The sequence below is a fragment of the Dipodomys spectabilis genome, unplaced genomic scaffold (assembly GCF_019054845.1).
Source record: "Dipodomys spectabilis isolate Male_0828 unplaced genomic scaffold, ASM1905484v1 ptg000512l, whole genome shotgun sequence".
Taxonomy (NCBI): domain Eukaryota; kingdom Metazoa; phylum Chordata; class Mammalia; order Rodentia; family Heteromyidae; genus Dipodomys; species Dipodomys spectabilis.
In genome coordinates this window covers 1,271,375-1,299,134 of record NW_024871189.1, presented here as the reverse complement: position 1 = coordinate 1,299,134, position 27,760 = coordinate 1,271,375, and the positions used below count along the sequence as shown (strand labels likewise).

Here is a 27,760-nt window from a genome sequence, read left to right as displayed (position 1 = left end):
AATTCCACCTAACACAGTCGGCCCCTAAGAGGCTGGAGGGTGTGATCTGAGCTGCGGCCTCCCGGCCTGGCAGCCTCTGCTCACAGATGCCCCATCGGAACTCAGCCAGGCTGAGGAGAACAGTGCATTTCCAAAGAAAACTCCAGAACAAAATACACAAACAATTGCACACACATGCGTACACACACACACACACACACACACACACACACACACACACACACACACACACACGCCCGCAACACACGGGTGGGGAAAATCCTTTTTCACTTCCTTTCCATAAAACTTCCCCGCAGAAATACAGTATTTACATAGAGAAATAAATAGACAACACACCTGATTTCTGCTTTCCCTGGTGGGGCAGTCAGAGGTACTAGGGAAATATGGCTTGGATTCTAATCTTGCGAGACCTGTGGGGAGCCAGCGTGGCCGTGTCCTCTCCGGGGTCCTGTCGGGCGCTCCGCGGTGGAGGGCGGGCCTGGGGTCCATGCCTAAGTGCTCTCTCTTTCCAGGGAACAGCATGGAGGCCTGACCTGGCCTTGGTGGGTTTGCATATTTGCTCTGAGCAGCCCCAGGTGTGGCGTGGCCCGGGCTCCATGCGTGGCCCGGGGCAGGCAGGAGGCCGGGGTGGAGGGGACTCAGCACAGGATGGGCACTCCGTCTGCGGTCACCAGGCGCCCTGTGGTGGGGTCATAGGTGCCTGCCAGGTAGTAGAGGTCCTGCCGGTCCTGGTACTTGCGACTCCGGGTCATCTGCTCGTACTGGTCCCGCCCCACGACCTGGCACTTGTGGGAGATGGTCTGCACGTCGTTCTCGTCCTCGTGGCATGACTGGTACAGCGCGTTCTGCGGGGGAGGGTGCAGCATGTCAGGGACGCAGGCCCGCAGGCCGCCAGGCTGGGGAAAGGCCCCCCCCCCCCCCGCGCTGGGCCGGGGCTCTCAGTGGGGCTGGGGCTCTGCACAGAGACCTGTCACGGGCACAGGGTGGATGACGCCAGCTTCTCCGGGAAGGACAGGGTGGGCCGGGGTTCTGTCTGACTGTCTGTCTGGAGCTGGTGGCAGTGGGAAGGGGAATGGCCCTCGGACTGGGAGGGGCTGCCCTGAACCTCAGGCATGAGCTGGCCCAGCCTGGTGCCAAGTGTAGCCTTGATCAGACAGCTCGGGGGAGGGGTGCAGGCGGCTCCCCGCGGGAGAGGTCAGGAGGCGTCCCCTCCCCGGGCCGCGAGCGGTTGGACTCACCCTCCCGTCGCTCTGCCGCTTCCCCAGCTTGGTCTCCTCGGGGTGGTAGAACCACTTGACCCTCACCACCATGTTGCTGCCCCAGGACTCCCACATGCTCTCGATGCGGCCGATGTAGGGCAGGTTGGGTCTCCCGGCCGACAGGAAGACGGCACAGTCTCCCACGCGCAGCGTCTCCTTGCCACGGACGATGGCCTTGTAGAACAGCTTCCGGGCCTTCCCCTTCATGCCCCGCCTCTGTGGGGGGGACAGCAGAGGCGGAGGGGCACTGAGGGGCTCAAGAGCCCGAGGAAGGCGGCGGCTGGGAGTTACGAGGAACGTGAGCCTAAGCAACAGCTGGTGAGGCGCGTGCACCTGTGTGTATGCATGCATGTGCATGCATGTGCCTGCGTGTACACACACACACACACACACACACACACACACACACACACACACACAGGAGCAGGGATAGGAAATAGCTGTGCAATCCCTGGCAGGAGACCATCAAGACAAAGCTCCCAGATAAGGGCAGCCAGGCCTGGATTTGCTTTCCACACTGTCTGCGACAGGAAGAGGACACAGACCCTAAAGGCACACCGTGCCCAGGGCAGAGACCCGTGAAGGTGCTCAGTGTAGTGTGTTTACCCCAAACTGCTGCTTAAAAGCCCCCCCAAACTACACCCTCAGGCCCACCCGGGGAACCAGCACTGATTGAATGTGTCCAGCCAGGCGCCGGTGGCTCACGCCAGCTACTCAGGAGGCTGAGATCTGAGGATCACAGTTTGAGCCAGCCCGGGCAGGAAAGTCTGTGAGACTCTTATCTCTGATTAGCCAACAAAAAGCCAGAAGTGGAGCAGTGGCAGGGTGCCAGCCTTGAGAAAAAAAGCTAAAGGGACAGCACCGAGTCCCTGAATTCAGGCCCTAGTACTGCACAGAAAAAGGAAGGAAGGAGGGAAGGAAGATGTGTGTCCATGCAGGGAGTCTGTTGGGCCCTGCCTCGGCCGGCTGGCTCATTGTCGACACAGAGCTGCTCAGGCAGCCCTGGCAGGTGACCCAGCCACACGGAACTCAGAGCACGCACCTGCCCCCACCCCACCCCCGTCCCATGCAGGGAAGGCCGAGGGCCCCACAGGCAGATCCAGACCCTGGGTTTTGCTTCACTGAACTCGAGATGGGATTTTGTTCTTCCCTGAGGGTTTGCACATAATGTGCTTGAAAGTGAATGGAACATGAAAGAAGAGGTCCAAGGGGGAGGGAGCCCGTGTCTAGGTGGGAATGTAGCTCCCAGCCCGAGACCAGCCACCTACCTGTGTGGGGTTCCCCGACCACTTCCACAGCTGCCGGGCTGGCAGGAAGGCTGAGATCTTTGGCCGGTTTTCCACGGAGGGCAGCCGCTGCCTCCGAGAAAGCTCTTTGGCTTTGGAGAAACTCAGGGCCTCCTTGCGCTTGAGCTTGGATTTGCCGCCACTAGGTCCGGCGCCCGCGCCCGCGCCGGCCACGGCGGCCCGGGACAGGAAGCAGCGCGGGGCGTGGGTGCCCTTGCGCAGGGCCTCGGGCGGGGCCAGGAGGGTGGGCACAGGGCGGGACAGGCAGGTCTGTAGCAGCAGGGCGGGGTCCTCGTCGTCTGAGCTGTAGGAGGAGTCCTCGTTGTCGGAGGAGCAGAGGCTGGAGGTGGACATGGAGCCGGAGGAGGAGGTGGTGGATGAGCCCGAGGAGGAGGAGGACACGGACAGGCGGGTGAGGAAGCGGGAGGGCACGCCAGCGGCCAGCCCGGGCCCGTCTTCATCCTCATCCGAGTAGGAGCTGGGGCAGTCGCTGTCGCAGGCCAGCGGGCACTCCGCCTGGCCTGCGTACTTGCGCAGTGCCAGTCCCATGGGCAGGGGGTGGACAGGCGCCCGCCCCTTCTTGTCCTTGCCCACCAGGTGTGCGTAGCTGGGGCTGGGCAGCGGCCGGCCCAGCTTGGGGCCGAAGTCCTTCTCACCCATGAGCAGGGCCTTGCAGTTCTTGTTTTTGGGGGAGGTCACACCCTCGTGGTCCAGCTTGACCAGGAACTCGCCGCCCGCCCGCCGCCGCCCGCCCTTCTCCGCCTCGGCCCTCTCCACCTTCTTGGGCCTGAGCAGCTTGTGGGCCCCGGCGGGCAGGCCGGCCCCGGCCGCACTGACGAAGGGCGCGTAGGAGCTGGCCAGGCTGCTGAAGGAGTCCGCTCGGAAGCCGTTGCCGAACACGGGGGCGGCCACGCCGTGCACGGGGAACAGTGTCTCGCGGGCCCGCAGCTTCTTGGTGCTGCCGTTGAGCTGGAAGAGGTTCTGCAGCACCCCTGGCCCTTTGCCGCCCGCGGCTGCAGCCACGGCCCTCCGCTTAGTCTGTGCCACGGCCGACCAGCTCAGCAGCGGGCTGCCCCGGTGGCCCAGGAAGTGGTCTGAGGCCCCTGAGGGGGACTTGGCACCTGAGGTGAGGAGGTCAGCTTTGCCTGGGGTGGGGGGAGGCAGGGAGGGTCAGTGGTACTGGCTGGGCCTACCCGGCTGCCTCCCTCCGTCCCTCCCTCCCCCCCGCCAGGCTCTCCCCCTCCCCCTTTTCTCCGGTCCTGCAAATACCAGCTTTGTCTTTGCTGACGGATTTCTTCCCGGCAGTCTTGGAACCTTCCAGGCCATCTTGCACTTTAGGGGACAGGCTGGGAGTGGGGGCCTCGCTGGGCTGGGGGGCCTCGCTGGATGCTTTTTTGGTTCTCCGGCAAGTGCTGGACACCAGCAGGGCTGGGGAGGGCTCTGTACCTGCAGAGCGGGCAGGCGGGCTCAGCGACACCCTCCTCCACGGGCAATCCCCCCCCCCCCGCCCCCGCCCCTCTCTGGGGAGCCGTGGAGCGGTGGGCCCAGCAGGAGGGGCTGTGGGGCGCTCGAGGGCTCGGGTGCTCACACTGGATCTTGAAGTCTGGAGGCAGAAGTCTGACGTTAGAGACAGCGATGTGGCCTGTGTCCCCATCATCAAACTCCACCAACACTGAATCCAAGTCGTCCTGGTCACTGGAGTTGCCTGTGGAGGGCGGCACTGAGGGCACAGCAGTGGGGGGGGGGGGGAAGGGGAAGGGGGGGGCGGCTCGGCAGTGGCTTCCTGACCACAGCTGCTCTTGGTGCCACTGAGGCTTCCCCTTGGCCTCCTGTAGCTAGCCACCCCTGGTCCCCACACCCCACCCAGACTCCCTGGGCTACGCACAGGGGCAGTTGCTCCTCTCAGCTCAGTTACCCTAGGGGCGACCTCTTCCGGAAGTGCCCGGTAGCTTCCGGCCCCACTCACCCACTCTCCTACTGTGCCCTCTGGGTCTCCCGCCCCCCTGGTCTCTACCAGGGGGTAGAGCCTAGGCTCAGGAAGGAGGGTCTAGCGCAGCTGGCGTGCGTGTGAGTTTGGGGACCTCAGCCCTGGGGCTCTGGGTCTTTTCCTTCTAAACTTTCTCTCCTTCCTTGCTGGGCGTGGGAGGCACCCCGTACCACGCCCGATTCCCAGCTGACCTGGGCCCACTCCATGTAGACACAGGTCTGCTTAGACAGGACAGGAAGCCGCCCGCTCAGGGCCCTTCTGGGAGTGCTGAGGGTCGCAGAGGGGCCTGGGCTGTGTCTTGGTGCTGGCCATGCTTACCTCGGACCACGTTGCCTGGGTACAGGCAGCGGGACTTCTGACTCCAATAGGCGCAAACCCGAGTGCCGGGAGGAAGGTACCTGCTGGACTGCGGCCGGACATCAAGGACCTGCAGGAAGCAATAGGGCCATGGCCTGTGAGCAGGCAGGGCGGGGCCCAGGGGTTGTAGCCTGTGAGCAGAGGCCCAGGGGCTGGGGGCAGGGTGGGCTGGGCCAGCTCGGGGCCATCCTCACCGCCTCCTGCAGCAGCTGCTCCAGAGAGTAGATCCGCTGCCGGTTGCCTCTTTCTCCCTCGATGACGATGCTGTAGCTGAGGGCATAGGGTGTTGCATGAGAACCTATGGGGTCTCCTGGGCCACAGCCCGTAGGCAGCCCCCCTCCCCCGGTCCCCGGCACAGGCCTGGGCCTCCTCACATGTCAGGGGGCTGCAGCGTCCTGACACTGCCGGCGTAGAGCAGGCTGTCTTCCTTGGGGATGAGCACTGGCAGCCCGTCCTGCAGGTCCTCCTTGTGGATGGTGCAGGACCGCGCTGGGGGGAGGCGTCAGCATGGTCAGCCCGGTCCAGCCTGCCCCCCCCCAGGCGGTGCCCAGCCCAGCCCTACTCACCGAGGGCCGCGCTCTGCTCGGCACTCAGCTGGCCCCCGTCCTCCTCTTCCTCGTCCTCTTCCTCTTCTGAGAAGCTGCTGCCATCGTCAAACTCAAAGTCGTCCTCCACAGTGAAGCTCTCCAGCAGCCGGCTCACAGCCCGGCCCTGGCCCTGGGTGGGTGGGAGGGGTCAGGTGGGGCGGGAGGGGCCGGGCCGGCCGGGCTCTCGCGGGTGGGGTTGGGGGGCGGGCCAGCTACCTGCTTGCCCACGGTCTTGCTTTTCACCTTGCCCAGCTTCCTGCCTTTCCCCAGAATGGCCTTGGCGTTGCGGGCCGACAGGGCGATGGACAGGGCCCCGTTCTTCCGCTGGGAGGTCAGAAGAGAACGGGGTGAGGGTGGTGATGCCCCCCGCCCTGCCAGGCTGCCCTGGGGACCCAGGAGGTGGGGGTGAGGAAGGAGGCCGGGACGTGTGCTCCGCAAAGCCTTTCCCGGTGAGTGTCCTCTCCTCGGAACCCCAGCACCTCCGGATGCCCACCAAACCCAGGTGCCACTGGCCGTGCGGGCCTTACCCGCAAGACTGGCTGCAGCATGGTGCTCTTGCGCGTGGCTCTCTTGAGACGTTCGCTGGCCAGCTTGCTGCCTTCCTCGTGGGAGGCGAAGGCTCGGGAGGGGGCAAAGAGGGGCTCCCGGCCGGGGGCGGCCCCAGGCTCGCTGCGCAGGCCCCCTTTGGCCTTGCCCTTGCCTTTCTTCTTGCCTGGGGCGCCTGGGGGTCGCCGCCCCGGAGTCCGCTCCAGCTTGGTGCCGACCTTGGCCTTCACCGCCCGCCTTTTGATCTTGACCTCACTCTCGGGGCTGGACAAGCGGCAGGCCCCTGTGGAGGGGGAAGGGCGGCTGTCACGGGGGTCCCGCAGATCAGGTGGACCGCAGCCCGCCGCGGCCTCCCGGTTACCTAGCAGGCTCTGCCTCTCCTTCTTCTTCTTGGCCTTCTGGTTGGCTTCCATCTTGACCACGGAGGACGGCGAGGGCCCCAGGGTGGCCCCTCCAGCCCCTGAGTGCAGCCCCAGCTCAGACTCCCGGGGAGCTGCCTCTGGCCCCAGGAGAGCCTGGCAGTCTTCGCTGTCATAGCCGCTGCCTGGGGACAGAGGGACCGGTGAGCCTGCCACTGGACACCGCCATCGGAGGTCTCCGGACACAGGCAGGCCGCCTGTGTGGGGACTGGGAGCCACCCCACCCTCCCCGGGACATCGGGCAGGGGACGAGGGTGGAGATTCTGCGGTTTCTGTCCGGGCTGGGGATCCCTACTGTGTCCGTTGGCACAGACGGCCCTGGGCTTCCTGCCTCCCCAGGACACCTCCTCTCCTCTTCCTGTCCTCTCCCAGGCTCCTGACCCGAGCGAGGGGGCTGGGAGCCGGCGCCTATTTTTCCAGGCTCTCGTCTGTGGACGAATGTCTGCTGGACACTGGAAGGACCGGAGCTGGCGCAGGCAGGGTTACTTTTAGCCTACTTCCGGGACGCACCCAGGGGCCCCTGGCTTCCCTGTGAGGCTGTCTCCCCTTGCCTGTCAGCCGGAGCTTGTCCCGGGTCTGTCCCGCGCTGCCGGCCTTCACCAGGCTCTGCGCCGGCTGTGGCCCTGTCCACCCCTCCTCCGTCCCCAGGAGATCATGGCCACTCACACCTACGACTTGCCTGCCTCATGCGCCAGGGCCCCCGCGGGCTGGCTGGGGAACCTGGGCATCTCCCTGCCGCTGTCCCCGCCGGGTTGCGGGTGCCGGGTCGCGGCAGACGCCTTGGGGTTCTTGGCTTGGGACAGTTTCTGGAGGCGCCTGCCGGGGGCGGCCTCCTTCCGCTGGAAGGGGCCGAGGCCGGCGGGCAGCGCCTTGGTCTTGACTTCGGGCTTCAGCTGTGCCACCCTGTGGGCCGCCGAGGACACCAGCTCGCTCTGGCCACCGCTCTTCTTACACCGAACCTTCTCCTGCGGACGGGAAGGGGCGGCTGCAGCCAAGGAGGCCCGAGTCTCGGGAAGCGGCAGCGTGGGACCTTGGGAAGGGGCTGAGGCTAAGTGGCCTGGGGTTGCGGGCCTGCCCAGTGGGGACCTCACGGGGATGGCCACGCCCTCTCCCCCAGCTCCAGTCTGCCCTCCTGTGCAGAGGGGGACGCCAAGGGTCAGGAGGCTGTGGTGTGGCAGGTAAAAGCCATTTACTCTTCTAAAAAGCAGGATAAAAAGCAGAGGGGGCAACAGTGGCTCGCGCCTGTGATCCTAGCTACTCGGGAGGCTGAGATCCGAGGGTTGCAGATCAAGGCTAGCCTGTGCAGGAAAGTCTTGTGAAACTCTTATCTCCAATTAACCAGTAAAAAGTTAGAAATAGAGCTGGAGCAAATGGTACAGTGCTAACCTTGAGCAAAAGTCAGGAACAGTGCTCAGGCCCTGAGTTCAAATTCTGGGACTGGCACCAAAAAAAAAAAAAAAAAAAGAAAAAGACTCAGAATGCCAGCCAGGCAGGGTAACAGACTCACACCAGTAGCTACCTGGGAAGCAGCTATCAGGAGGATACTGTTCTAGGCCAGTCTACGAAGAGTGCACGAGATCTCATCAACCCTGTGTCACAGGTTGGCTTGGGCATGACATTAAGAAAATAAACAGGGTAGGGGTGGGTAGTGTAGTTGTGGAGATGGAAGGGAAGGGGAAAAACAAAGGAGGAGGCAACAATGCTTGATAAGAAACGCACCCATTACCTTGCTCGTGTAATTGTAACCCCTCTGTATAGTATTTTCACAATAAAAAATGTGTTTTAAAAAGATAAATGAAACAGGGCTGGGAAGGTGGCTCAGTGGCAGAGTGCATGCCTAGCATGTATGAAGCCCTGGGTTTGATTTCTCAGTACCACATACACAGAAAAAGCCAGAAGTGGCGCTCTGGCTCAAGTGGTAGAGTGCTACCAGAGAGGCTCAGGGACAGTGCCCAGGTCCTGAGCCCAAGCCCAGGATTGCCAAAAAAAAAAAAAAAGAAAAAAAAGAAAAGAAAAAACTAGAAGCAAAAATGGAGACATGGCCTAAGTAAACTCAGGGCCAGAGTTCAAACCCTGATATTGCCAAAAGAAGAAAGCAAACGGGGCCCTGGGCACAAGGTTCTAGCAGGGGATAGGCAGGTGGCAACAGGATAAGATTCAACCCCTGCCAGCCCCTCTGGGGACCCCGAGGAGGGGCAGAGAGGGCTGACTTGCTGGCTCACAGCGCGCCTCTGTCTCTCGCACACACGTGGCGTTCAGAGCTACCCCAGAGGGGCTGCTGGACACACCTTCCTGGTAGCAGCCACCCGTGCGTCTCCCCGACCGGATGAGCCGAGGGGGTAGAATGTTGGGGTGCATGCGGCAGGCAAGGCCCGGGGTGCGGGGTGCGACCAGCCCACCCAGGGTGTCCACCGTCGGTGGCTGAGGTCGTGACTCTCGTCCAGCCCTGGCTGGCACACCTGCACACCCGCGCTGGGTAAAGGCCCAGCACCCGTTACCCGTGCTCCAGGCCTGCCACCGTGCCTCCCCAGGGCGGGGTGGAGGCCCGCACTCACTGTGGAGGGCTGCAGACCGGCATAGATGCTCTTCTCCAGTTTGCTCTGCTTCCTGGGGGGTTCGTCACCTCGAAGCTCAGCACACAGCAGACTGAGACTGGCCCGCACTGCCCTGGGGACAAGGTGGTAGTGGGCACGGGATGGGCATAGCACAGCAGCTGGGCCTGGGTGCCCGGGCCTCCACGCCTCCAGTAGCTGCTGGGGTGTGTATGAGCAGCCTCTGGACGCAGGACAGCCCCTGGGTCAGCGCCGGACGCCCTTGCAGGCAGAGACCTCTCAGAAGGCAACTGCCAGTCCTCAGTGGTCCTGGGGCCCGCGCCTGCCCTGTTTTCCGCTGGGCTGGGAACGGGCATCTCCCCACGCCCTGCTGGGGAGGAACCTGCCTGGGGCCCGTAACCATGGTGACCCAGAGTTGGGGCAGCGGGGGCAGTAGACTGGCAAGGACTCTAACACACCCAGCGCCAAGGAGCCAGGGTTTGGCAGCCTCTGCGTGGTGGGGCTGTGGCTTCAACCTTTCTACCAGGAGAATTCTGGGCGGGGTGGGGTGTGGGGTGGGGGGGAGGCCCCTATACAGCTGGTCAGGAACGCAGAGGACACGGGGTAGCCCCCTCGGAACAGGGTCCATGCCTCCGTGATGAGGGAGGAACTTCCTCGGCGCCAGTTCCCACACCGCCGGGGTCAGCACCCCAGGGGTCCTGGGCAGGGAACCTGCATCATCCCAGTGGGACCCGGGAGCCACTGGGGTGCAGCCTCATCGCACCATGCCCCCCGAGGGCGGCTGTGTCCTCCAGGCTGAGAGCCAGGGCGGAGGTCAAAAAGGTGTCAATAGCTGCTGCAGATGCAGCATGACAGGTCCCGGGTCCCGCCCACCGCCCACCCCGTCCTTCAGGCCTCGTGGGCACCGCGCGCTAGGTGCCGCCACATCTTCCCGAGTCTCGGGTCTCCATGGGGAAACTGAGGCTGGGGGTTTGGCCTTCCACCCACAGGGTGTACTAGGGAGCTGGATGGGCACGGAAACGAATGGCCTGGTGTGGCCAGACGTCCCTTTCCCCCTCCCTGCAACTCCCAGGAGTCTCCCCTGCTTCCCGCGGGTACCAGGCTCGGCCCCCAGCCCAGGCAGCTGGTCCCAACAGGGCTCAAAGCAGGAGCAGGAGCTGGAGGGGGGTGAGGTGGAGGCAGACCCTGGACTTGGCTCTGTCCGTGCGGAGGCTGCTGCCCTCCAGCCAGGGCCGTGCTCTCTGGTTGGTTAAAGTGGCTCAGACGCAGCCAGGAGGCCAGGTTTCCTGGCTGGAGTCCTGCATGCCGCCGCAGCCAGGGAGAAGCTCTAGCGTCCACACTGTCTCTGTGCAGCGTCCTCCACGGGGCCCCAGCCTCCTGTGGCCTGCCCTGCCGCCCTTCACCGCTGCTGGCTGGTTCTCCGACGGAGCCCCCGGGAGCCCCCTCAGGTGACAGGGCAGGGCACCCGGAAGGCTCCATGCCCCCCAACCCCCCCCCCCCCCGCCATATGGTGAATCCCCGTGCTGCAGCCCACACAAACTCCCCCGCCCCCAAACCGGCTCTGCATTTGCTAATGTTTTGTGACATAAAGCCCTGAGATTAATTTTTTGCCTCTGTCTTAATTGAAGGAACCATTTAGTGCCGATTTAACTATTATTACCAAATCATCAGGATTGATGCAGTGCACACGCACGCGCGCCAATCGTGTTTGGAGGAGCTCAGAGGATTTATGCAAATGGGCCTGCCGGGAGAGGCAATTTGTAGCGGAGAAGGACAATTATACCCGGCCCGGGAGTGCGCCAACGACTGCACCGGGCGGGTAATGGATAATAACATCGTGCGCGCGGCAGCCGTGAGCAGCAGCGCGGCGTGACCGATGACTTTATACAGTGCAGATAAAGAGCCTTTTACACAACGCCGCTCCACACGCAAGGGGCCGGGGCCGGCCTGTGGGGCAGGGTGGGGGGAGGCCCCGGCCCTGGCCACAGCCGGTGGCTTCTGGGGCGGGTGAGGGGGACATGGGGGAGGGGAGGCATTTGCCCCAGATGTAGCTGTCTGCACCGACCCCCGCAGGGTTCTGTCCCCGGACACTTGTAAAGTTCCAGGAGAGAACGGCCTAGACCTTCAGTCAATGTATGCAGAGAACCAGCAGGCCAGGGCACCGGGGAACCAGAGGGAGCGGACCTGGGGCCCTCTGCCTGGGCCGCCCGCCCGCTCGCCCTGTGCCCGGTATCCAGGACTCACTTGGCTTTCTTGCCTTCGCTCCTGGCAAGCTGGCCGCCGGGGCGCAGGGTGGGCAGGGAGCTGGAGTGTTTGCGTTTCCTCGGCCGACCAGGCCCCCGTCGTGCGGGGCTCCGGGAACTCTCCTCTCTTCTGAGTGTCAAAGGAGGGCTTGTCAGAAATGTGTGCCCCCCCCCCCAACTTCCTCCCTCTGCCCTCTGGCCAAGGGTAATACCCTGAGGAAAGCTGCCAGGGGCAGGCTGAGGGCAGGGCCCAGCTCTGTCTGTCTGTCCCTCCCTGCACACACGGCCTCAGGGGCTTCGCCTCCTCTGGGTCTGCGACCATCACCTCTGTCCACCTGCTGGCCTCTGTGCCAGCACCCCAGCCAGGCACCCTGGGACACGGGTCCCGCTGTGGACAGGCTCATGCCACACGGCCTCTGCTGGCTGTCCTCGGCTTGGTTTCCTCTTAGGATGAAAGCCCTACCCCCAAGACCCTAGGGAACCCCCAGACCCCAGCTTCCCAGGCCCAGCACAGCCTACAAGGTGACAGACAGGCCTGGCTGGGCCCACACCCAGCCTAGGCCCCTCCCTGGAGGGCACCCCCCCCGCCCGTGGCGTGCCCGCCGGCGTACTCATGGTCATGTCGGCGCTGTAGGCGCGCCAGCTCCCGCTGCTTCTCCTTATAGCGCCGCTGGAGCTCTGCGAGCTGCATGCGGATCTCTACCTCCTGCGTGTCCAGCCGGTCGATGGCAGCCTTCAGCGGGCACACCTGTGCGGGGCGCAGGAGTCTGAGGGCCGGACGGGAGCCTCAGGCTGGGCGCAGGGACCGCCCCACCCTGCGGTGGCCCTGGGCCGGGAGACCACAGGACCCCCCCACTCACGGGCTTGCTTTTGGGGGTCCAGGTGTCCTTGCGCTGCTGGATCTGCATGCGTGGGGTGGGCCTGGGGCCGCTGCAGGAGTCGGCGGACTGAGGCCGGGCCGGGGTGACGGGGCCGCCCAGGCTGGCGGCCTCTACCAGGGACCAGGCAGTGGCAAGCGTGGCGAGGTGCTGCAGGTTGAAGGTCAGCACGTCCTCATCCCCTGCTGAGGGCAGGAAGGTCCGTGTGGGCCACAGCCGCGGGGGGGGGGGGGGGGGGCTCAGGGGAAGCGCCTCCGCATCACCCTGGTGTCACCCCGGCCCTGGGGCGTGAGGACCAGGGACAGGGTCGGGCACAGCGAGGGGGCGGCGGCCGCAGTGGGGGAGCAGCCACACGAGCTCCAAGACAGATGGGTGATGCAGGATTTGGGGGCACCACCAGAAAGCAGGGCCCAGGCCACTTCCGGCACCGTCTCCAGGACTCTAGGATCTGACCAGGAAGGAGGTCTGAAGGTCCCTGCGTCTAGAGCGGTGCAGGCAGCTACAGGCCACCGCCACAGTGACCTTGGTGGTCCCAGGAATGAGATGGATGAGCATGGCCAGGGGCCGCCCGGCCCAGGGCAGAACTCCAGCTGGCAGCACCCACGTAGGGGAGAGGCCTGGAGGTGGAGGACTGGGCACACAGGCTGACCCCAAGGCAGGATGGCCCATTTAGCCATAGCAGCCACAGTGCTCTGTCTAGTGGGGAAGAGGGGGAGGAGGGGCGGGTGTGGCAGGGTGGCTGGCTGGGACGGCAGGCTGGGCGTGGCAATGTGGGCAAAAAAGGCCCACACTGGCTTAGGCCACGTGGCTTTCACCCAGGACACGTGCACTACATATTTACCCAACGCACAGGCTCCAGTCCCGCCAGCATTCGCACGCTGCACAGACATGCAGATGCACATGTGCATGTACACACAGACACGCATGCAAATGCACATGTGCATGTACACAGACACGCACAGTGCCTGCATCCACTCCATGTGGCCAGGCGGCTCTCACACGGGGTCCCCAAAGCCGGCCCTGATGCTGGTACCCCCGCTGTGTTCTAACCCACGTAGCCAGGAGGTCCAAGCTGGCCTTCCCAGCATCTGGCTGGAGGCCCACACCAGGCAGGGCTGCTCTGCCCGGAGCAGGACCTCAGGGCAAGCTGTTTGGGGTGCCGCCCGCTGCCCAGGCCTGGCAGAGGAGGACCAGGGCCTTCAGGAAAAGGAGTGGCGCAAGGGCAAGGGTTTTATCTCCACGCAGCACAGAAGGTACGGAAGCTTTCGGCATCGGGGAAACAAGGCCCAGCCCCCGGACCTTGCTAGCTTCTGTCTGTAAATAGCCTGGACACAATGCCTGGATGGGGTGCTGCCCCCTGGGAGGGGCTTCCTCTGGGACCCCAAAGGAAGATGGTGGGCTGCTGACAGGAGGGATTTCTGGGGGAGGTGGGGAGCAGGAGGTGTGCACGGTTCGCTGCTGGGTGGAGGGCAGGTGAGGGGCAGGGCAGCCTGGTGGGGGAGGGACTGTTTCCTCACATGGGGACCCTGGTGGGGGGGCGGAGCCCAGGAGCTCCATGTCCCCCACAGGCTCACTGGGAGGAAGAAACTTTGCAGCCCTAGTCCCTGCCCCAGCTCCAGCGGCAACATGAAAGCCCCGTGGCCTGGGGCTCATCTATGCTGGCCAGGGTCACCTCCCTGGAGCTGACTGGTGAGACTAGAAGAGGCCGCAGTGTTTCCCGCTGAAGACTCTGCACAGCCTCCTGCCTGGTGTCTGCGCCTCCTGCAGAAGTGGAGACAGCCCAGCACGGGCCTCCAGGCTCCCTCTAAAGCCACCACAGAGGGGGCAGCTGGCCTGGGCCGGGCGCCTGCGCTGCCACATGGCCTCCGCTCCCACAGGTGCGGGTCTGTGGGGGAAGGGCTCCCCAGGGCTGCCTTGGCCCCAGAGACAAGTGAGTCAGGCCGCTGCCTGGCCAGCTGGCTGTGAGCCACCCCGATGGCCTGCCCGGCTCCGGGGGCCTGGGGGCCACGGCTTACCTTGCATGGTGCGCTCACTCCTCTGTCGCTGAACCTCCAGGTCAGCCAGCTCGCTGAGCAGGGCAATTCCGTGAATCCCTGAGCCGCAGGGCGGCGGGGCCGTGCCGGCATACCCCGAGGCTGCGGGGGGCTGAGGGTCTGGCGGGCCCAGGCTGGGCAGATCTCCAAGGCCCACAGTAGCGGCCACCAGGGCATCCAGCCCTGGCAGTGTCCTGGGTGGGTGGCTGCTGCCGGGAGCCCCCCAGTCCTCCTCCGAGTCTCCTACACTTTCCTCCTCCAGCCGGGCCTCCTCTTCCTGTGGCTTGGCCTTTTCTGGAGCTTGCTGTGTTTCTTCCTCTTCCTCGTCCAGGGTACCTGAGCTCCCAGCTTGCTGCTCCGGCGCCTGGAGGGAGGCCCCCAATGGGGCCCCCAGGGTCCCCTCCTCTCTGGTCCTCTCCTCTTGTGTCCCTCCCTGAGTAGAATTAGCCTGGCCAGTGGCCTCAGGGTCTCCTCCCTCCAGGAGGTCCCCAAATCTCAGTTCTCGGAGCCCTTCAAGAGGGCTGGGGTCCTCGGCCTTCCCCGGGGACCCCTGCGCTGCAGGGTGGGGTATGGCCGCGAGGTCCTGGCGGGGCTCCGTGAGCAGCTCGGCTCCCTCCAGGCTCCTGGGGCTGCGGGGGGCTGGGTCCCCGGGCGGCAGCAACATCCTCGTCCTTGGGGGCTCAGACTGGGCCCCTGGGGGGGCAGTTTGCATAGTTTCAGGGTCCGGGAGGTCTGAGGGGTGCGCGTCTGAGGGGAGGGGGAAGCCCACGCTGGCGGTGGGGCGCAGGAATCCTGGAGGCAGGTCTGTGGAAGAGGACCGGGGTCAGGAGGCTGGGGGCACACTGCGCGAGAGTGGCCACACCTGGGAGGGGCTGCGGGGCGGGGGGGGCTCACACTGGTGAGAGGGGGCTTTCCACGCCGACCCCAGAGCCTGGCCTCTCCTCGGGTCAAAACAGTGGGTGATTTTAAAACAGGATGCCTGAGCCGGGCTTTTCCCAGAACCAGACTGCGACGGCGGCAAGTCGGGAGCCTTATGCTCCATTAAAGACAATTCGTTGTTGTTTTAAAAAAGGAGAAAAAACCGAAAAGAAAAAACAAAAACCTCAAAACCAAACCAAACCAGAGCTCCATGTTGGCTCAGCCTCTCTTCCGGGGAACCGGGGAAGGTTATGTTGGCCATGTGGGTTTCCGAGTAAGCCCTTGTCTTGATTTGGAGAATCACACAGAGGGGGAGGGACCTCCAGTACCCCCCCTCCCCCCGGCAGTGATGTTTCTGCTTCCACAAGGCTGCAGGCATGCCCTCATGGCTCAGCTTTGCTGGAACCCAGCTGGTGGCCAGGGACAGGGCTGTCTGGTGCCCTTGTGGTCCTGCTGCTGTCACCGGCAGGCAGGGAGATTGCCACTCATAACCCCTGCACCCCCCACCCCCCGTGCGGGCCAGTGGAGCCCAGCTTTCATCTGCCCCCACCTGCTAAGGGGTGGGAGGCAGGGGGGGACACTCGGAGCTTCTCCATGGATTGGGAGAGGATGGAAGAGCAAGGAGAACGTGTCTTGGGTAGGAGAGGCCGGCCCCGGGTCTCGCTCTGCCCAGCTAGGAGCGGAGGCGCGGGGTGGGTGCCGGGCCAGGGGAGCCCCTCACCTGGTTCCAACGAAGTGAGGTCAGCTCCAGGCTGCCGGCCCTCACTCTTGTCCTCGGCACTGGGCACCTTGGAGCCGGGTGCGGGGCTGCCGTCGGGACAGGCGGATAAAGTGCAGAGGGCACCGGGACGGGGTGGCGGTGGGGTGGGGCAGCCGGCGGGGGCCTTCAGGGTGGGGGAGTGGCAGCAGGGGGAGAGCTTGACCGGGCCTGCGGCGGCAGCGGGCGAGGAAATGCCCTTGGCCATGGGGGTTAAGGCAACTGGCTTGTGGGTGGACTTCAGGCCCTTCTCCTGGGCAGCCTCCTCCATCTCCACGTGGTGATCCTCAGGCTTCCGCTGCTGGGTAGGGGGAGAGGCTCAGCCTGGGGCCGACCCTCCGCACCCAGGGACGGCTCACTGGCCGAGTGTGGGAGGCATGCGGGGAGCCACCCTGGGTCCCGGATGGGTGCAGCGGTGGGGATACCTGGAACTGGGCAGCCCGCTGCAGCTCCAGGGCCTGGGCAGCTCGGTGCTGCTGCTGCTGCTGCTGCTGTTGCTGCTGCTGCTGCTGTAGGGCGTAGAGCTCCTGCTGCCGCAGCAGCTGGGGCCGCGAGTACATGGGGAGCTGGCCTGGGTGCTGCATGTGCGAGGCTGGCCCTCGGCCCCCATACACGGGGGGCCACAGCGAGGCCTGGTCCATGACGTCAGCTGTGGGCAGGGCCGGAGGGCCGTCAGCCTCGGCCAAGGACGCGAGCCCACCCTGGGCTGCTGCCCCCGGCCAGCCACAGCCCCGTCCCCACAGGACCCGCATCCCTGTGCCGTCCCAGGGTGGGCTTGCCTTGCCTCGCCTCCTCCGGGGCCGCCACCCTCCCTGGACCTGCTGAGCACCCTGGTAGGGACCGTGAGGTGGGCAGCCCGTACCGAGTGTGTGCGGGGCCGTGTGGGGCGCGGGCTCCGAGGGCAGGATGACGAGCTGTGTGGGGGCGTCCTGGGACAGCGGGAACACTGAGGACATGGAGCCAGGCACGGAGGCTGGGAAGCCGGGCGGCAGGTTCTGGTGCAGGGCAGGGTGCCCTAGGCCTAGGGGACATGGGCACCGGGGTCAGGCCAGCGGAGCCCAGGCAGGAAGGACGGGGGCCAGCCCCGGCCCGCCCTCGGAGTACTGACCATAGGAATGGCCCCCCATCCAGAGTGAGGGGCTGTGAGTGCGGGGCAGCCAGGGAGGGTGGGCCGCGTGGGGGTGGGCGGCCGGGTCCCCCGCCAGCTGGCTGCCTTGCATCATGAGGTGGGGGGCTAGGTCTCCGGGACAGCTGCTTGAGGGGTGGATCCGGGCAAACTCAACCAGGTCTTTGTTGTCCCTGGAAGATCATCGTGGTGAGCTCGGCCCCATGCCACACCCTGCGCTCCCCCTTCTACTAACGAGGGAACATGGAGGATGGAGACCCCCCCAGAGACCCCAGGCTCCAGGCCTTGCGCCAGAGGACTCTGAGTGAGCTGAGCGCCGCCCCTCCAAAGGCTCCGGGGTGAGGGTACCACCCTGAGTCAGAACTTGGCGCCTGGGCCAACACCTCCCAACTTCCCACGGGAGCCAGAAGTGAGCAAGCCTGCTCTCCCCCCCACCCCCGCCCCGGGCTCACCGCAACCCCCCTCCCCCATCGCGACCAGCGCTCACTGCAGCAGCAGCTCCCGGCCGGCCAGCCCCAGACGCTCATCACACATCCTTGTCCGCTCCTCTTCACCTTCCAGGTCCAGGACGTGTGCGGCACGTGCTCCCCCGCCGGCTGCACGGGGGGCAAGACAGACGGAGGGTAGGTGAGGGGTGGCGGGCGGGAGGCCACCAGCCCAGGGGCGGGGTGAGGAGGTCGCCAGGCCAGCCCATCCCTGCCTGAGGACAGTGTACCTTTGAAGGTGGAGGTGCTCCTGCTCTGCCGCCCGTGGCTGGCGGCGTAGCCCGTGTCCGGCCTGCTCGCGGTGTCCTTCTGCCGGGACAAGGCCACGGCAATGCCCACGGGCGGCTGCCGCACCTCCCCGTCTCCGTGCGAGGTGTCGTGGTCCCGGCTGCGGGCACAGTCTGGCCTTTCCACCGGGCCTGGGCCCTTGGAGGCCTGGAACTTAGCCTCCTGCTGGACACAGCTGGTCTTGAGGCCGCCCAGGCCCACGAAGGGTGTCTTCTGGCCCACCACCAGGGCTTGGTTGCTGTACTTGAGCAGGTTCTTCATGGCTGAGACCTCGTCGGGCGGGGCCGGCAGCTCCTGGGACAGGAGGGCCGCCGGCTGCAGGCCGCTGCTGAAAGGGTCCAGGTAGGAGCTGCCCTTGCGCTCCTCGCTGAGGGCCATGGCGGCGCCTTGGCCGGTCTGCACGCTCCACGGGGGCAGGTGGGGCCCGCCATAGCCCAGAGACGCCAGCTCCAGGGACGGGCGCTTGGCCTCGGCCCCGCTGACCCCCGTCTCCAGCTCCGGGGCCACCACGTGCTGCTGGTGTCGGATGCGAGCCACCTTCTGGGCCCCGTGGGGGCCGGCGGGCGCCTCCTTGGCTGTCCCTCTATCTAAGGTGCAGCAGGCCTGCGGGGCCTTCCCGCCCAGCGGGTCCTGGTGGCTGGGCCGGGCGCAGTCCTGGGACGGGGCGGGCAGCTCGAAGTAGCCGCTTTTGTCCAGCCCGCCCTTGGGGAGCCTGGGGAAGGGGGCCTCAGGGCCCGCACTGAGGTACTCGAGGCCCTTCAGCCGGGGGTGGAGGGCCGCCTCGAAGCCCCCCGGCCGCCGCTCGCCCTTGCCCTCGGCCTTCAGGTGGGCGTAGGAGACCCCGTAAGGCGTGGCGGGGTCGGGGGCCCCGGCCCCGTCCAGGTGTCGGTCCTTGCCCTCGCCCACCACGGCACAGGCCTCCCTCGCCTGGAACGGGCGGCTCTTGTCGGCCAAGTGTCCCACAGAAGGCACAAAGGTGGGCCCACTGGCCTTTAGGTCCCGGGAGACTTTGTCCTGCAGCGGGCAGAGCCGCTCGGGGCCGGCGTGCAACTGCAGGCAGGGGAAGGAGCCCGCGGCCGTGCTGAGGGCCGGGGGCGGCCCGGCAGGCAGCCCGGACGGCACCGTGTAGGACACCGCGTGGTGCAGCATCTGCCGCCGCTCCAGGCACTCGCTGAAGGCCGGCTCCGTGGACACTGCCACCTCCTTGGCACAGCGTCCCGCCACCGCCGCCGCCGCCACCCCCCGCGCCCGGCCGGCCCAGTGTGCCCCCCGCGCAGCTGGCCAGCATGGCCTTGCCCACGTCCCCGTTGAGCACCTTGGTGTTGAGGAGACAGGAGGCGGGGTGCTTGGGGCGGCCCTCGCAGGAGCCCCTGGCCGGAGGGCCGCCCTCCTTGCAGGGCCCCTCGGGCGGCAGCGGGGGCACCAGCTTGTGCCGGTCCTTGCCGCCGTCCTCCTCTGCCCGCTCCCTGCCCTCCGCCCCCTTGCCGGCCTTCTCCTTGCCCAGCTCTTTGCCCGCGAGGAAGCGGTCGCATTCCCTGGAGCCCTTCTGCGGAGGGCCGGCCTCAGCCCGGTCCCGGCTGCAGGAGCCGATGGGGTGGGCGGGGGCGGCGCGGGCCACGCCGGGGAAGCTGTGGTTGGCGGGAAGGATGGCGGGCTGCGGGGGAAGGTTGCGCAGGTAGAAGTTATCTGTGAACCAAACAGCCGACATCAGCAGGAAGCCTGGGCCACCGGGGAGAGCTCCGGCCCCCAGACCTGCTCCTGGGTCCTGCCTAGGAATGCTTCTGCTTCCACTCTTCCTTCCTTCCTTCCTTTCTTTCTTTTGCCGGTTGTGGACCTGAACTCTGGGCCTGGGCGCTGTCCCTCAGCTCTTCAGCTCAAGGTGAGCGCTCTACCACTTGAGCCACAGCGCCACTTCTGGCTTTTTCTGTGTATGTGGTGCTCAGGAATCGAACCCAGGGCCTCGTGCATGTGAGGCAAGCACTCTACCACTGAGCCACCTTCCCAGCCCAGTATGCTATTTTTCTTTTTGATACTGAAATTTGAACTCAGGGCCTTGGCTTAGTGGTCGACCGTGTGTGGGCCATGCCTCTTTAGCTTTCACTGTTTTTCTAGGTAAGATGCTGTTTTTTGCCCTCTGCTGGCCATGGAGCACATTCTCCTAGTAGCTGGGAAGACAGGTGTGCACCTCTACACTAGCTTGTTTCTCTATTTTTTTTTTTTTTTTTTTTTTTTGCCAAGGCTAGCCTTTAATCACGATCCTCTTGATTCCTGACACCTGAGAAGCTGGATCACAGGTGTGAGCTATCATGCCCAGTTCTTCTTTTTTTTTTTTTTTTGGTCAGTTGTGGGGCCTGAACTCTGGGCCTGGGCACTGTCCCTGTGTTCTTCAGCTCAAGGTGAGTGCTCTACCACTTGAGCCACTGCGCCACTTCCAGTTTTCTAGAGGTTTATTGGAGATAAGTCTCAGAGACTTTGCTGCCCAGGCTGGCTTTGAACCGAGATCCTCAGATCTCAGCCTCCTGAGTAGCTAGGATGACAGGCCTGAGCCACCAACGCCTGGCTTGTTTTTGTTTTTAAATGTGCAAAAATAGACCCAAGACAAACTGCAGCATTTTAAGTCTATAATACCATGGCATTCAAGACACTGAATGTGGTTTGCTCATTGCTACACCATCAGCTGCCAGAACTTTCCATTTTCTCAAACTGTAACTTCCTCCAATTACACAGTACCCAGAGCTGCAAAAGCCTTGTCGGTCACTGTGACCCATGACCCCCGGCCCAGCTCGGTGACCCCAGTATAAGCACAGACCTGAGAACAATGCGGCCTGTGGCTCCTAACTGACTGGGACCCAGTGGGGGCTGGGCTGGATGTGGCAGGCCTAATCTGGGTCACACTGGGGGAGCTTGCATATCCACCCAAACCCCACCTCTAGCCAGGCTGGAGGTGCCGTCAGGGGCTCCCTCTGCTGGCCTTAGAACCGGCTGCCCGGCTGGGGCCGTGAGGGGCAAAGCCTCTCAGACAAGCAGGAGGCTGAAGCGAGGGCTGGGCTCCCGGGAAGTCCTGGGGGCGCCCTCCCCCTAGGTGGGTGGGCAGCAGGGTGAGGCCTAAAACTGAGCAACCGGAGCGGTGGGAGGTGGGGCAAAAAGAAACTTTTGGAACTTGTAAAACTGTCCTCAGTCATGTAAATTCCTTGTCAATTTCCTGCTAATTAGAAACAAGGGGGAAGGGGAGTGGGAAAGGGAGCCCAGGAGAAACCTAATTAGCTCAATTTCCAAAACCAAATAATGTTCTTGGATGAGGCTCTACCACAATATTGTGAAAATCGAGAGGCCTGGCCGGCAGGCTGCTGATACACTAGGCGCCCGCTGCCTGGAGGGAGTCCCTGGGCCCAGGTTTGGGGCTCAGGTTTCTGGGGCTGGGACCAGACACCTGCCTGCCTCTGACAGACGCTGTCAAAACAGCTGCAGGCTTTGGGTGTGTGGGCTTGGGGGACTCAGCCAGGCCCCAGGGCTGGGCTCCTGGGTGTCTGTCTGTCCAGGCTCCCAGCTGACACCCTGGGAGGGGAAGGGGGGCACTCTCCTGCCCAGCCTCGGTGGCAGCTGGCCCACCGGAGTGAGGCCGGGAACCTCAGCTGGCCCACCGGAGTGAGGCCGGGAACCTCCTGCCTGGGGCAGGACCAGCTCAAGAACCCACACAGATGGACACTGCCAGGTCCTCCGGCCTGCGGGGAGAAGGGGCTGAGGAGGCTCTCTGCTCTTCCGGCTGCCTCAACCTCCTCCCCGGGGAACCCCAGAACCGCTGTGACACAGTGTCTGTGCCTACCCACTGTCCACACTATGTGACACAGGCCCAGCCACCTGCCAGCTTCCCTGGGTCCGGGCGGACTCCATCCTCGGTGGCTCCTCCCCAGACAGCCCCTCCCACAGCTGGCGTGGGCCTGCTGGCATCTGGGTCCCCGTTCAGACCACACAGCTGGCCCTGGCCTGCCACGGATGGCGTCTGAAAAGCACTAACTCAACAACCCCCATCCCACCAGGGGTGGCCCCCTCCCCGCTCCCACAGGCTCCGGGGCCTGTGCTGTGCAGCCACCGCGGGGGCCTGTGCTCAGAGCCTCCTCCTGCGCCGTGAGGCCTGGGGTCTGGGCTTCGTGGGGCCCAGACGCCGCGGGCAGTGGGATCTCCCCGGTCCCCCTCCTCCTGAAGGCACCCCTCGGTGACCTCGGAGCTGGGGGGGTGCAGGGCAGGGCCAGGTCCTGAGTCTTTTCCCTGCTCTTGGGCTGAACGGGTTATCTCCTCTGGGAGCAGCCCCCGTGGGAGGGCTGCCCAAGCTGGCTGCCTTCACATGAGCTCAGAAGCTTCCTACAGCGCCCCCCCCAGGATGCACCCCATGCCCCCCCCCAAGCCCCACAGCACTTGCCTTTTTGGGTTCCATAGAAACGATGCTGCCCGTAGAGAACATTGCTGTTTCCATGGTGATCCAAGTGGCTCACGGGGAGGAAGGTGGATGCCAGACTCCCCGAAAATCTTGGGTATGCTGGAGCTACGGAAGTAAAAGGACTGGCTGTGGAGGTGGCTCCTGGCACCCCGGCCGGTACCACCCTGACCCCAGGAAGGTGAGCAGCCCGCGGGTGCCCAGGAGCAATGCCCTGAAGAGCCCAGCATGCAGCCTGCCTGTGGGAAATCAACCCATCAATACATCATATTAACTCTGACTAGACTAATGCCATCCCTCCGGTGCAGCACAAATTGAATTGCTGATGGGCTGGGAGAGGGGAGGCTGGAGGGGCTGCCTTTGATCCCCGCCCAGCAGCACTTGCTGGCCCCAGCTTCCAGGCCAGGAAACAAAAGGCCTCGCAGAAGCGTCTTGAGAGGAGGTGGGAAGTGGACAGACTCCCTGAGGAGCTCCTGGCCAAGGGAGGGCCGGGCCGGACTGGCCTCCCCCTGCAGGATCCCCAGGCCCCTGGGCAAGCCGAGCTCTGCCTCTGTATACCCAAGCTGGCCCCAGCTACTGCCTGGCGACTCGGAGTTGTGCGGGGCTGGCCTCTCTCAGACCCGAGGGTCCGCTGCCCCAGGCCAAGCCCTCCGATGGCCCTGGTTACCCCCCCGCCCCATCCCTGTGAGGTCCCCACCTGCGGGAGATGGCCTGGAAGGCCCCGAGCTGGCTGCTCAGAGCCACCACGAGTGTGGCTTCTCGGTCAGTCCTCTCCCACCTGACAGCATCACCGACCGAGTGCGGGCTCAGAGGTTACCTGGAGCATGTAAGCCCCGGGTCCCAGGACCAGCAGGCACAGGCGACAGCCCCGGGACCAGGAGCATAGTGAAGATTCATACGCCCTCCAGTCCTCAGTACCTAGCCTCTGCTCTCCAGCCCTGAGGGGTCTGAGGGGGGCCTTCAGTGTGTGGGGTGGGGTGTTCCTTTACCAAGCTGGCAGCAGCCCTCAGACTCTTATCAGCCTGGCCCTTACTCTCCCACTGGGCCATGGCCACTAGGCTGGGGGGTGGGGGGGTCTGGGTGTCCTCATCGCACGGGGCTGGGCTGAGGTCTGTCCCCCAGGTTGGACAGCCTGTCTTCAGCTTGGGCATGAGATGCTGGCCATGCTTAGCTTCTCCCGTGTGCAGGGAGGATGGGGGCGGCTGTGGACACGTGGAATGCGTGGCTGTCCGGCCCCTACCACGAGCACCCACGGCCCAACTGGCGCCCTCTAGGATGAGGCAGAGGAGAACCTGGGGCGGGGGTGGGGTGGGGGAGGGCGTCTTCCCTCCCCCCTCCCTCCAACAAACGGGAACCAAGGCAGCTGGGCTGGGGCAGAGTGGGATTCCACCTTGCTCCAAAATCACGCTGTGCAGTCTCTCACGTGCTCCAAGGTGGTCAAGCCCGGAGCACCTGCCTGCGGCCCAAGCACTTCCCCAAGGTTGACGGCGAGGGAGGTGCCTGCCCCGAGGAGCAGGGGGCGGGGGGGGGGGGGACGCGCACACCAGGCGGCCCCCCAGTGCCAGCGTGAGCAACAGCCGGCTGGGGACACACAAGGACAGGTCCCTGGCACGGCTTCGCTCCCTCAGAGCGGGACCACTCCCAGACCGGGCATGAGGGCATGGGAGGGCACGGGAGGGCTGGCCCCACGCCGCTCCTCTTGCGGGGAGCGGGCTAAGGCTAGAAGGCAGGGCGATGGCCCGGCTTGTGTGGGGGACACATCTGCAGCAGATGTTTACCAGATTAAGCCCAGCTTCTGGAAGGCCCTGGGACTTGACACAAGTTGGGAAGGGCGGGGGTGGGAGCGGGCGGGCAGGGCCTTGCGGGGAGGGGGGCGGTAGTTAAACCATGGCCGCTGTCCCCCTGTAATTGGCTGTTGTTAAATGTTTTACGGGCCTCGTTTTGGTAAACAGAAGTCTGTAAATTCCTCCTTCCCAGACGCCGTTTCCCGGCCGGACCCCCCTGTGCCCCTCGGGAGGTCTGGGCCTCTTGCCTGCTCTCCGAGGGGGCAGGCACTGAGCTGGCTGGGAGGCGCGCTGTGTCCCGCCTGGTGCCCTTTTGGGCGCCATGAAGGATGCAGGTGGCCCTCTGTGTCCCTCTTCCTCGGAGTCCAAGCTGGTCGCGGACTGGCTGAGGATGGGAGCGAAGCACGCAGGGCCCAGCCCAGAGGCCCTCAGAGGCCTACCCTCAGAGGCCCCCAGATGGGAACTGTGGCTGAGGAAGGGGTGTAGAGTCAGGAGACACGCAGGGTGGGGAGGGGTGGGAAACCCTGGGGGCAGAGGGAAGGAGGGGAGAAGGGGTCCTCCCACCCCAGGAACAGAAAGGCTCCTTTCTTTTCTCAACAAGACTATCGTCTCTGGACTATAGAAGAAAACATAAAATGATTTTTATGAATCAGAGCAGCTGCTCTGAGCCCAGAGGCCAGGATTCAGGCCTGGTGCGGCTTGTGGGGTAAGGTGGCACCCTGGAAGGCTGCAGCCACAGACACAGTGTGGGGGAGAGTTGTGGGGTAACACGGGACCACAGGACTGGGCACAGAGGATCCGAACCGCAGGCCAGACCTAAGGAAGCTCAGCCAGGGGGGCCAGGCCTGCGTGCTTCAGGCTGGAGCGCTCAAACCCAGGGCCAGGCTGCCCAGAGACATGTTTCTGCCTAAAGGCCGAGGCCCTGGGGCCCGGCTGAGGGTAGCCTGAAGGGTAGTCTGTGCGGCGATGGAAGGGTCCGGGAGGAATCCCTCTTCCCGCCCTGCCCACTGCCACAGCACCATCCCCAAGGAGGCTCTGGGAGCAGGGCTGCCGGAGGGGAGGAGCAGCGGTGGGGCAGAGCAGCAGGACAGCAGCCAGGGAGAGAGACGCAGGGTGGCGGCTGCCAGGCGGGGGCTCCTCTTGCCCACCCCGGGGGGCACACGTCCAGTCCTGGGCCGTGCTTTTCGCCATGTGTGACAGCCCTCCCCTGGACGCCGGCCTCTTCACTCAGGAAGGGGTCTGTGGCGGTTGTGGCCCGCGGGGTTCAGCAGGACTGGGCTGTGGTTGCGTCAACCCAGCGCACAGCAGTCTGCTGTGGGCACAGGCAGCACCTGTCAGCGGGCTGGCAGACACCCGCATCCCTGCTTTAGCGCCTGCAGGGCACTACCTTCCCCCCCCACGCTCTCCCCGAGCGGCTCCCTCCTCGGGTGCCTCCCTCCTCGGGTGCCTCACTAACCCCGGGGGGCGGCAGGCTGTGCTGGGAAGTGCAGCTCTGGGGGGACTGGGGTGCCCGCCGCTCTGCAGGCCTGGCCTGAAGGAAGCGCTCTGTGGGCGCGTAGGATGCGGCTCAAGTACCTGGGGCAGGTGCTCCGGCGGGGCAGGCTCCATCCGTCCTCAGGACGAGGGACCGCTCCTGCGGGGTGTGCCCAGACCCAGGCCCTCACCCCACAGTGAGGCTCCGCATGGGCCGGGTGGGTGGGGAGACGGGGCGCTTCCAGTGGACGTGACCCCAAAAACGTTCACGGGCTCTGCTTCCCATACCCCTTGCGGTCTTCCTAGCAGGACATAGTGCCAGGGCCTCCGCTCACAGTATGCAGCGGCCAGCCGTCCCCACTCTGGGCAGGTGTAGGGGGCATCAACCCAGGGAGATCCCCTCCTGGGGAACACGGCTGTTCCTCCCTCCCCCCATCAACAACAGCTCTACAACACTGGACCGCTACACCAGCTCCTGACAGCTGTGGGGGTCAGTATGGCCGGAGAAACAGGCTGGGTCTCACGGCTGGGCAAGCCGCCGACTTCCGGCTAACACAGCTCTGGGGCTGAGATAACCAAGGCCTTGTCTACCCCAGCCCGAGGCAGGGGTGAAGGGCAGAGGGCGGAGGGAAGAGGGTGGAGGGCGGAGGGCACGGGACTCGTGCAGCCTCGGGCTCCAGGACCACAAGGCGGGGGTGGGGGTCCCGAGAAGGGACAGGAGGACTGAACGCACACTGCCTCCGGAGGGGACCCCAGGCCTGACTGCTCTGGCTGGGGTGTCCTGGTCCTCGCTGCCTCTGGCTCCCCAAGGCAGGGTCTGGGAGCCCACTTGCTTCCTGCTGTCCCCTAGCTCGGCTTTTCCTAACCGTCCCAGCTGCTCCCTGGAGATGTGGGGTGGGGACACCCTGGAAAGTGTAGCGCCTGGGATGTGGGTGTGAACCCTGGAGAAGAGGCGGGGTTCCTGGGGGGCTGATCAAAGGAACACGTCCGCTGGGGTGCGGCTGAGGAGAGGGAGGGGGTCTCCAGGATCTGAGGAGGCGCAGCGGCCGGAGGGCAGTTCCGGAGGACAGTACCCCAGGGTCCCCAGAGCCACCGGCCCCCCGGGGTGGGTGGACACACGGAGAGACGTCTTAGGCCTGGCCTCTGCCTAGCTCCCGCAGCCCTCACCGGCGGCCGCAGCGTCTGCAACAGCTGGGCACACTTGGTGGCTCCCGTGTGCCGCTCCCGCGCCCACTGGGACCCGGCCAGGCCCCGGTGGAGAAGCGGCCACCCGGGAGGGCATGGCCCCGACAGGCCAGCGTGCCAGGGCTGGCACGCGTGCCTTCTGCTCCCCCTCCAGGTGGCACGAGCACCCGTGACTAGCCTGGCTGACCCTAGGGAGCAGCATCCCTTTCACGGCCCTGTGGGTGGTCTGGGTGGGTGGGTGGGCGCGGCTGGGGTAGGCGGGAGAGCGGGGCCAGGCCCACTGACAATAAGACCAGCTGTGCTATGCCCACATCCCCGCTCCGACCCACCCAGGACGGCCGGACAGCGCAGGGCCGCGCCTCTGCCCCCGGCTGACTCCGCCGCCCACCTCAGGCCCCAGCGGGTCCACTTCTGGCAGGACCCCTGGTCTTGGGTGAGCCCAGCGGCCAGGAGGCCCGGGGCGGAGACAACAGCCTGTCCCAGGCCAGATGTTCTGGGGCGTTCCTCTAACCGGGGTGCCTCCCTGGACCCCCAGCTGTTCCAGGGACACAGGAAGCCCAGGCCCCCGCTCCAGCAGCTGCCCTGCAGATGGGAGGTGAGGGGGGCTCTTCCGGCTGGCTGGGAGGCCTTGCCTGGAGTGGGGGACACCTGGGACCCCCCTCAACCCAACCTGGGCTGCCCCTTGTCAGATCCACCTGGGGGCCCCGTCCTGGACGCAGGGTGGGGGGGGGTGGGGAGAGGGTGAGGCTGGGTGCCCTCGTTCTGGCCATCTCGGGCCACGGAAGGAGCGGGCCAGAAGGAGGCTGCGGAACTGGCCGCCCAAGCAGCCCTCCGCGCCGGCAGCCCCCACTGCGGCCGTGTCGCATGCCCCCCGCCCGCCTGAACACACACAGCCAAGAGACAGGCCCCAGCACGTGGGAGCCAGCTGGCACCCCGTCAAACTAGCAGCCGGGCATGCTGCCAGGGCAGGCAGCCAGCCTGCCACTCGCTGCGGCCCCACCCGCGCCGGCCTGTGCCGCGCACACAGAGCGGCTCACAGCTGGCCGGGCCATGTGGCCCGCGGCGGGAGCGAGGCTGCTGCGGACCCTGGAGGGAGGGGATCCCGGGGCGGGGCGGGGGCTGGAGGGAGGGAAGGAGCGGACGGTGGGGAGGCAAACCGAGGCAG

At 65.3% G+C, this 27,760-nt stretch overlaps 1 protein-coding gene across 1 annotated transcript in view; it reads right to left on the bottom strand.

Annotated features, from left to right (window-relative positions):
• Positions 1 to 629: 629 nt before the first annotated feature.
• Positions 630 to 27,760, bottom strand: part of Bahcc1 (BAH domain and coiled-coil containing 1) — a 29,622-nt gene continuing 2,491 nt past the window's right edge. Inside the window, 26 exon segments of the mRNA XM_042670014.1 lie at positions 630 to 845; positions 1,239 to 1,475; positions 2,528 to 3,690; positions 3,815 to 3,991; positions 4,134 to 4,250; positions 4,851 to 4,959; positions 5,084 to 5,159; positions 5,264 to 5,378; positions 5,456 to 5,606; positions 5,693 to 5,800; positions 6,004 to 6,305; positions 6,384 to 6,562; positions 7,117 to 7,406; positions 8,997 to 9,108; positions 11,238 to 11,366; positions 11,848 to 11,984; positions 12,097 to 12,296; positions 14,130 to 14,951; positions 15,787 to 16,120; positions 16,248 to 16,471; positions 16,685 to 16,843; positions 16,931 to 17,121; positions 17,436 to 17,544; positions 17,664 to 18,960; positions 18,962 to 19,407; positions 22,139 to 22,261. Of these exon segments, the coding sequence (XP_042525948.1) occupies positions 639 to 845; positions 1,239 to 1,475; positions 2,528 to 3,690; positions 3,815 to 3,991; positions 4,134 to 4,250; positions 4,851 to 4,959; positions 5,084 to 5,159; positions 5,264 to 5,378; positions 5,456 to 5,606; positions 5,693 to 5,800; positions 6,004 to 6,305; positions 6,384 to 6,562; positions 7,117 to 7,406; positions 8,997 to 9,108; positions 11,238 to 11,366; positions 11,848 to 11,984; positions 12,097 to 12,296; positions 14,130 to 14,951; positions 15,787 to 16,120; positions 16,248 to 16,471; positions 16,685 to 16,843; positions 16,931 to 17,121; positions 17,436 to 17,544; positions 17,664 to 18,960; positions 18,962 to 19,407; positions 22,139 to 22,261 (7,514 nt within the window). The 3' untranslated portion in view covers positions 630 to 638.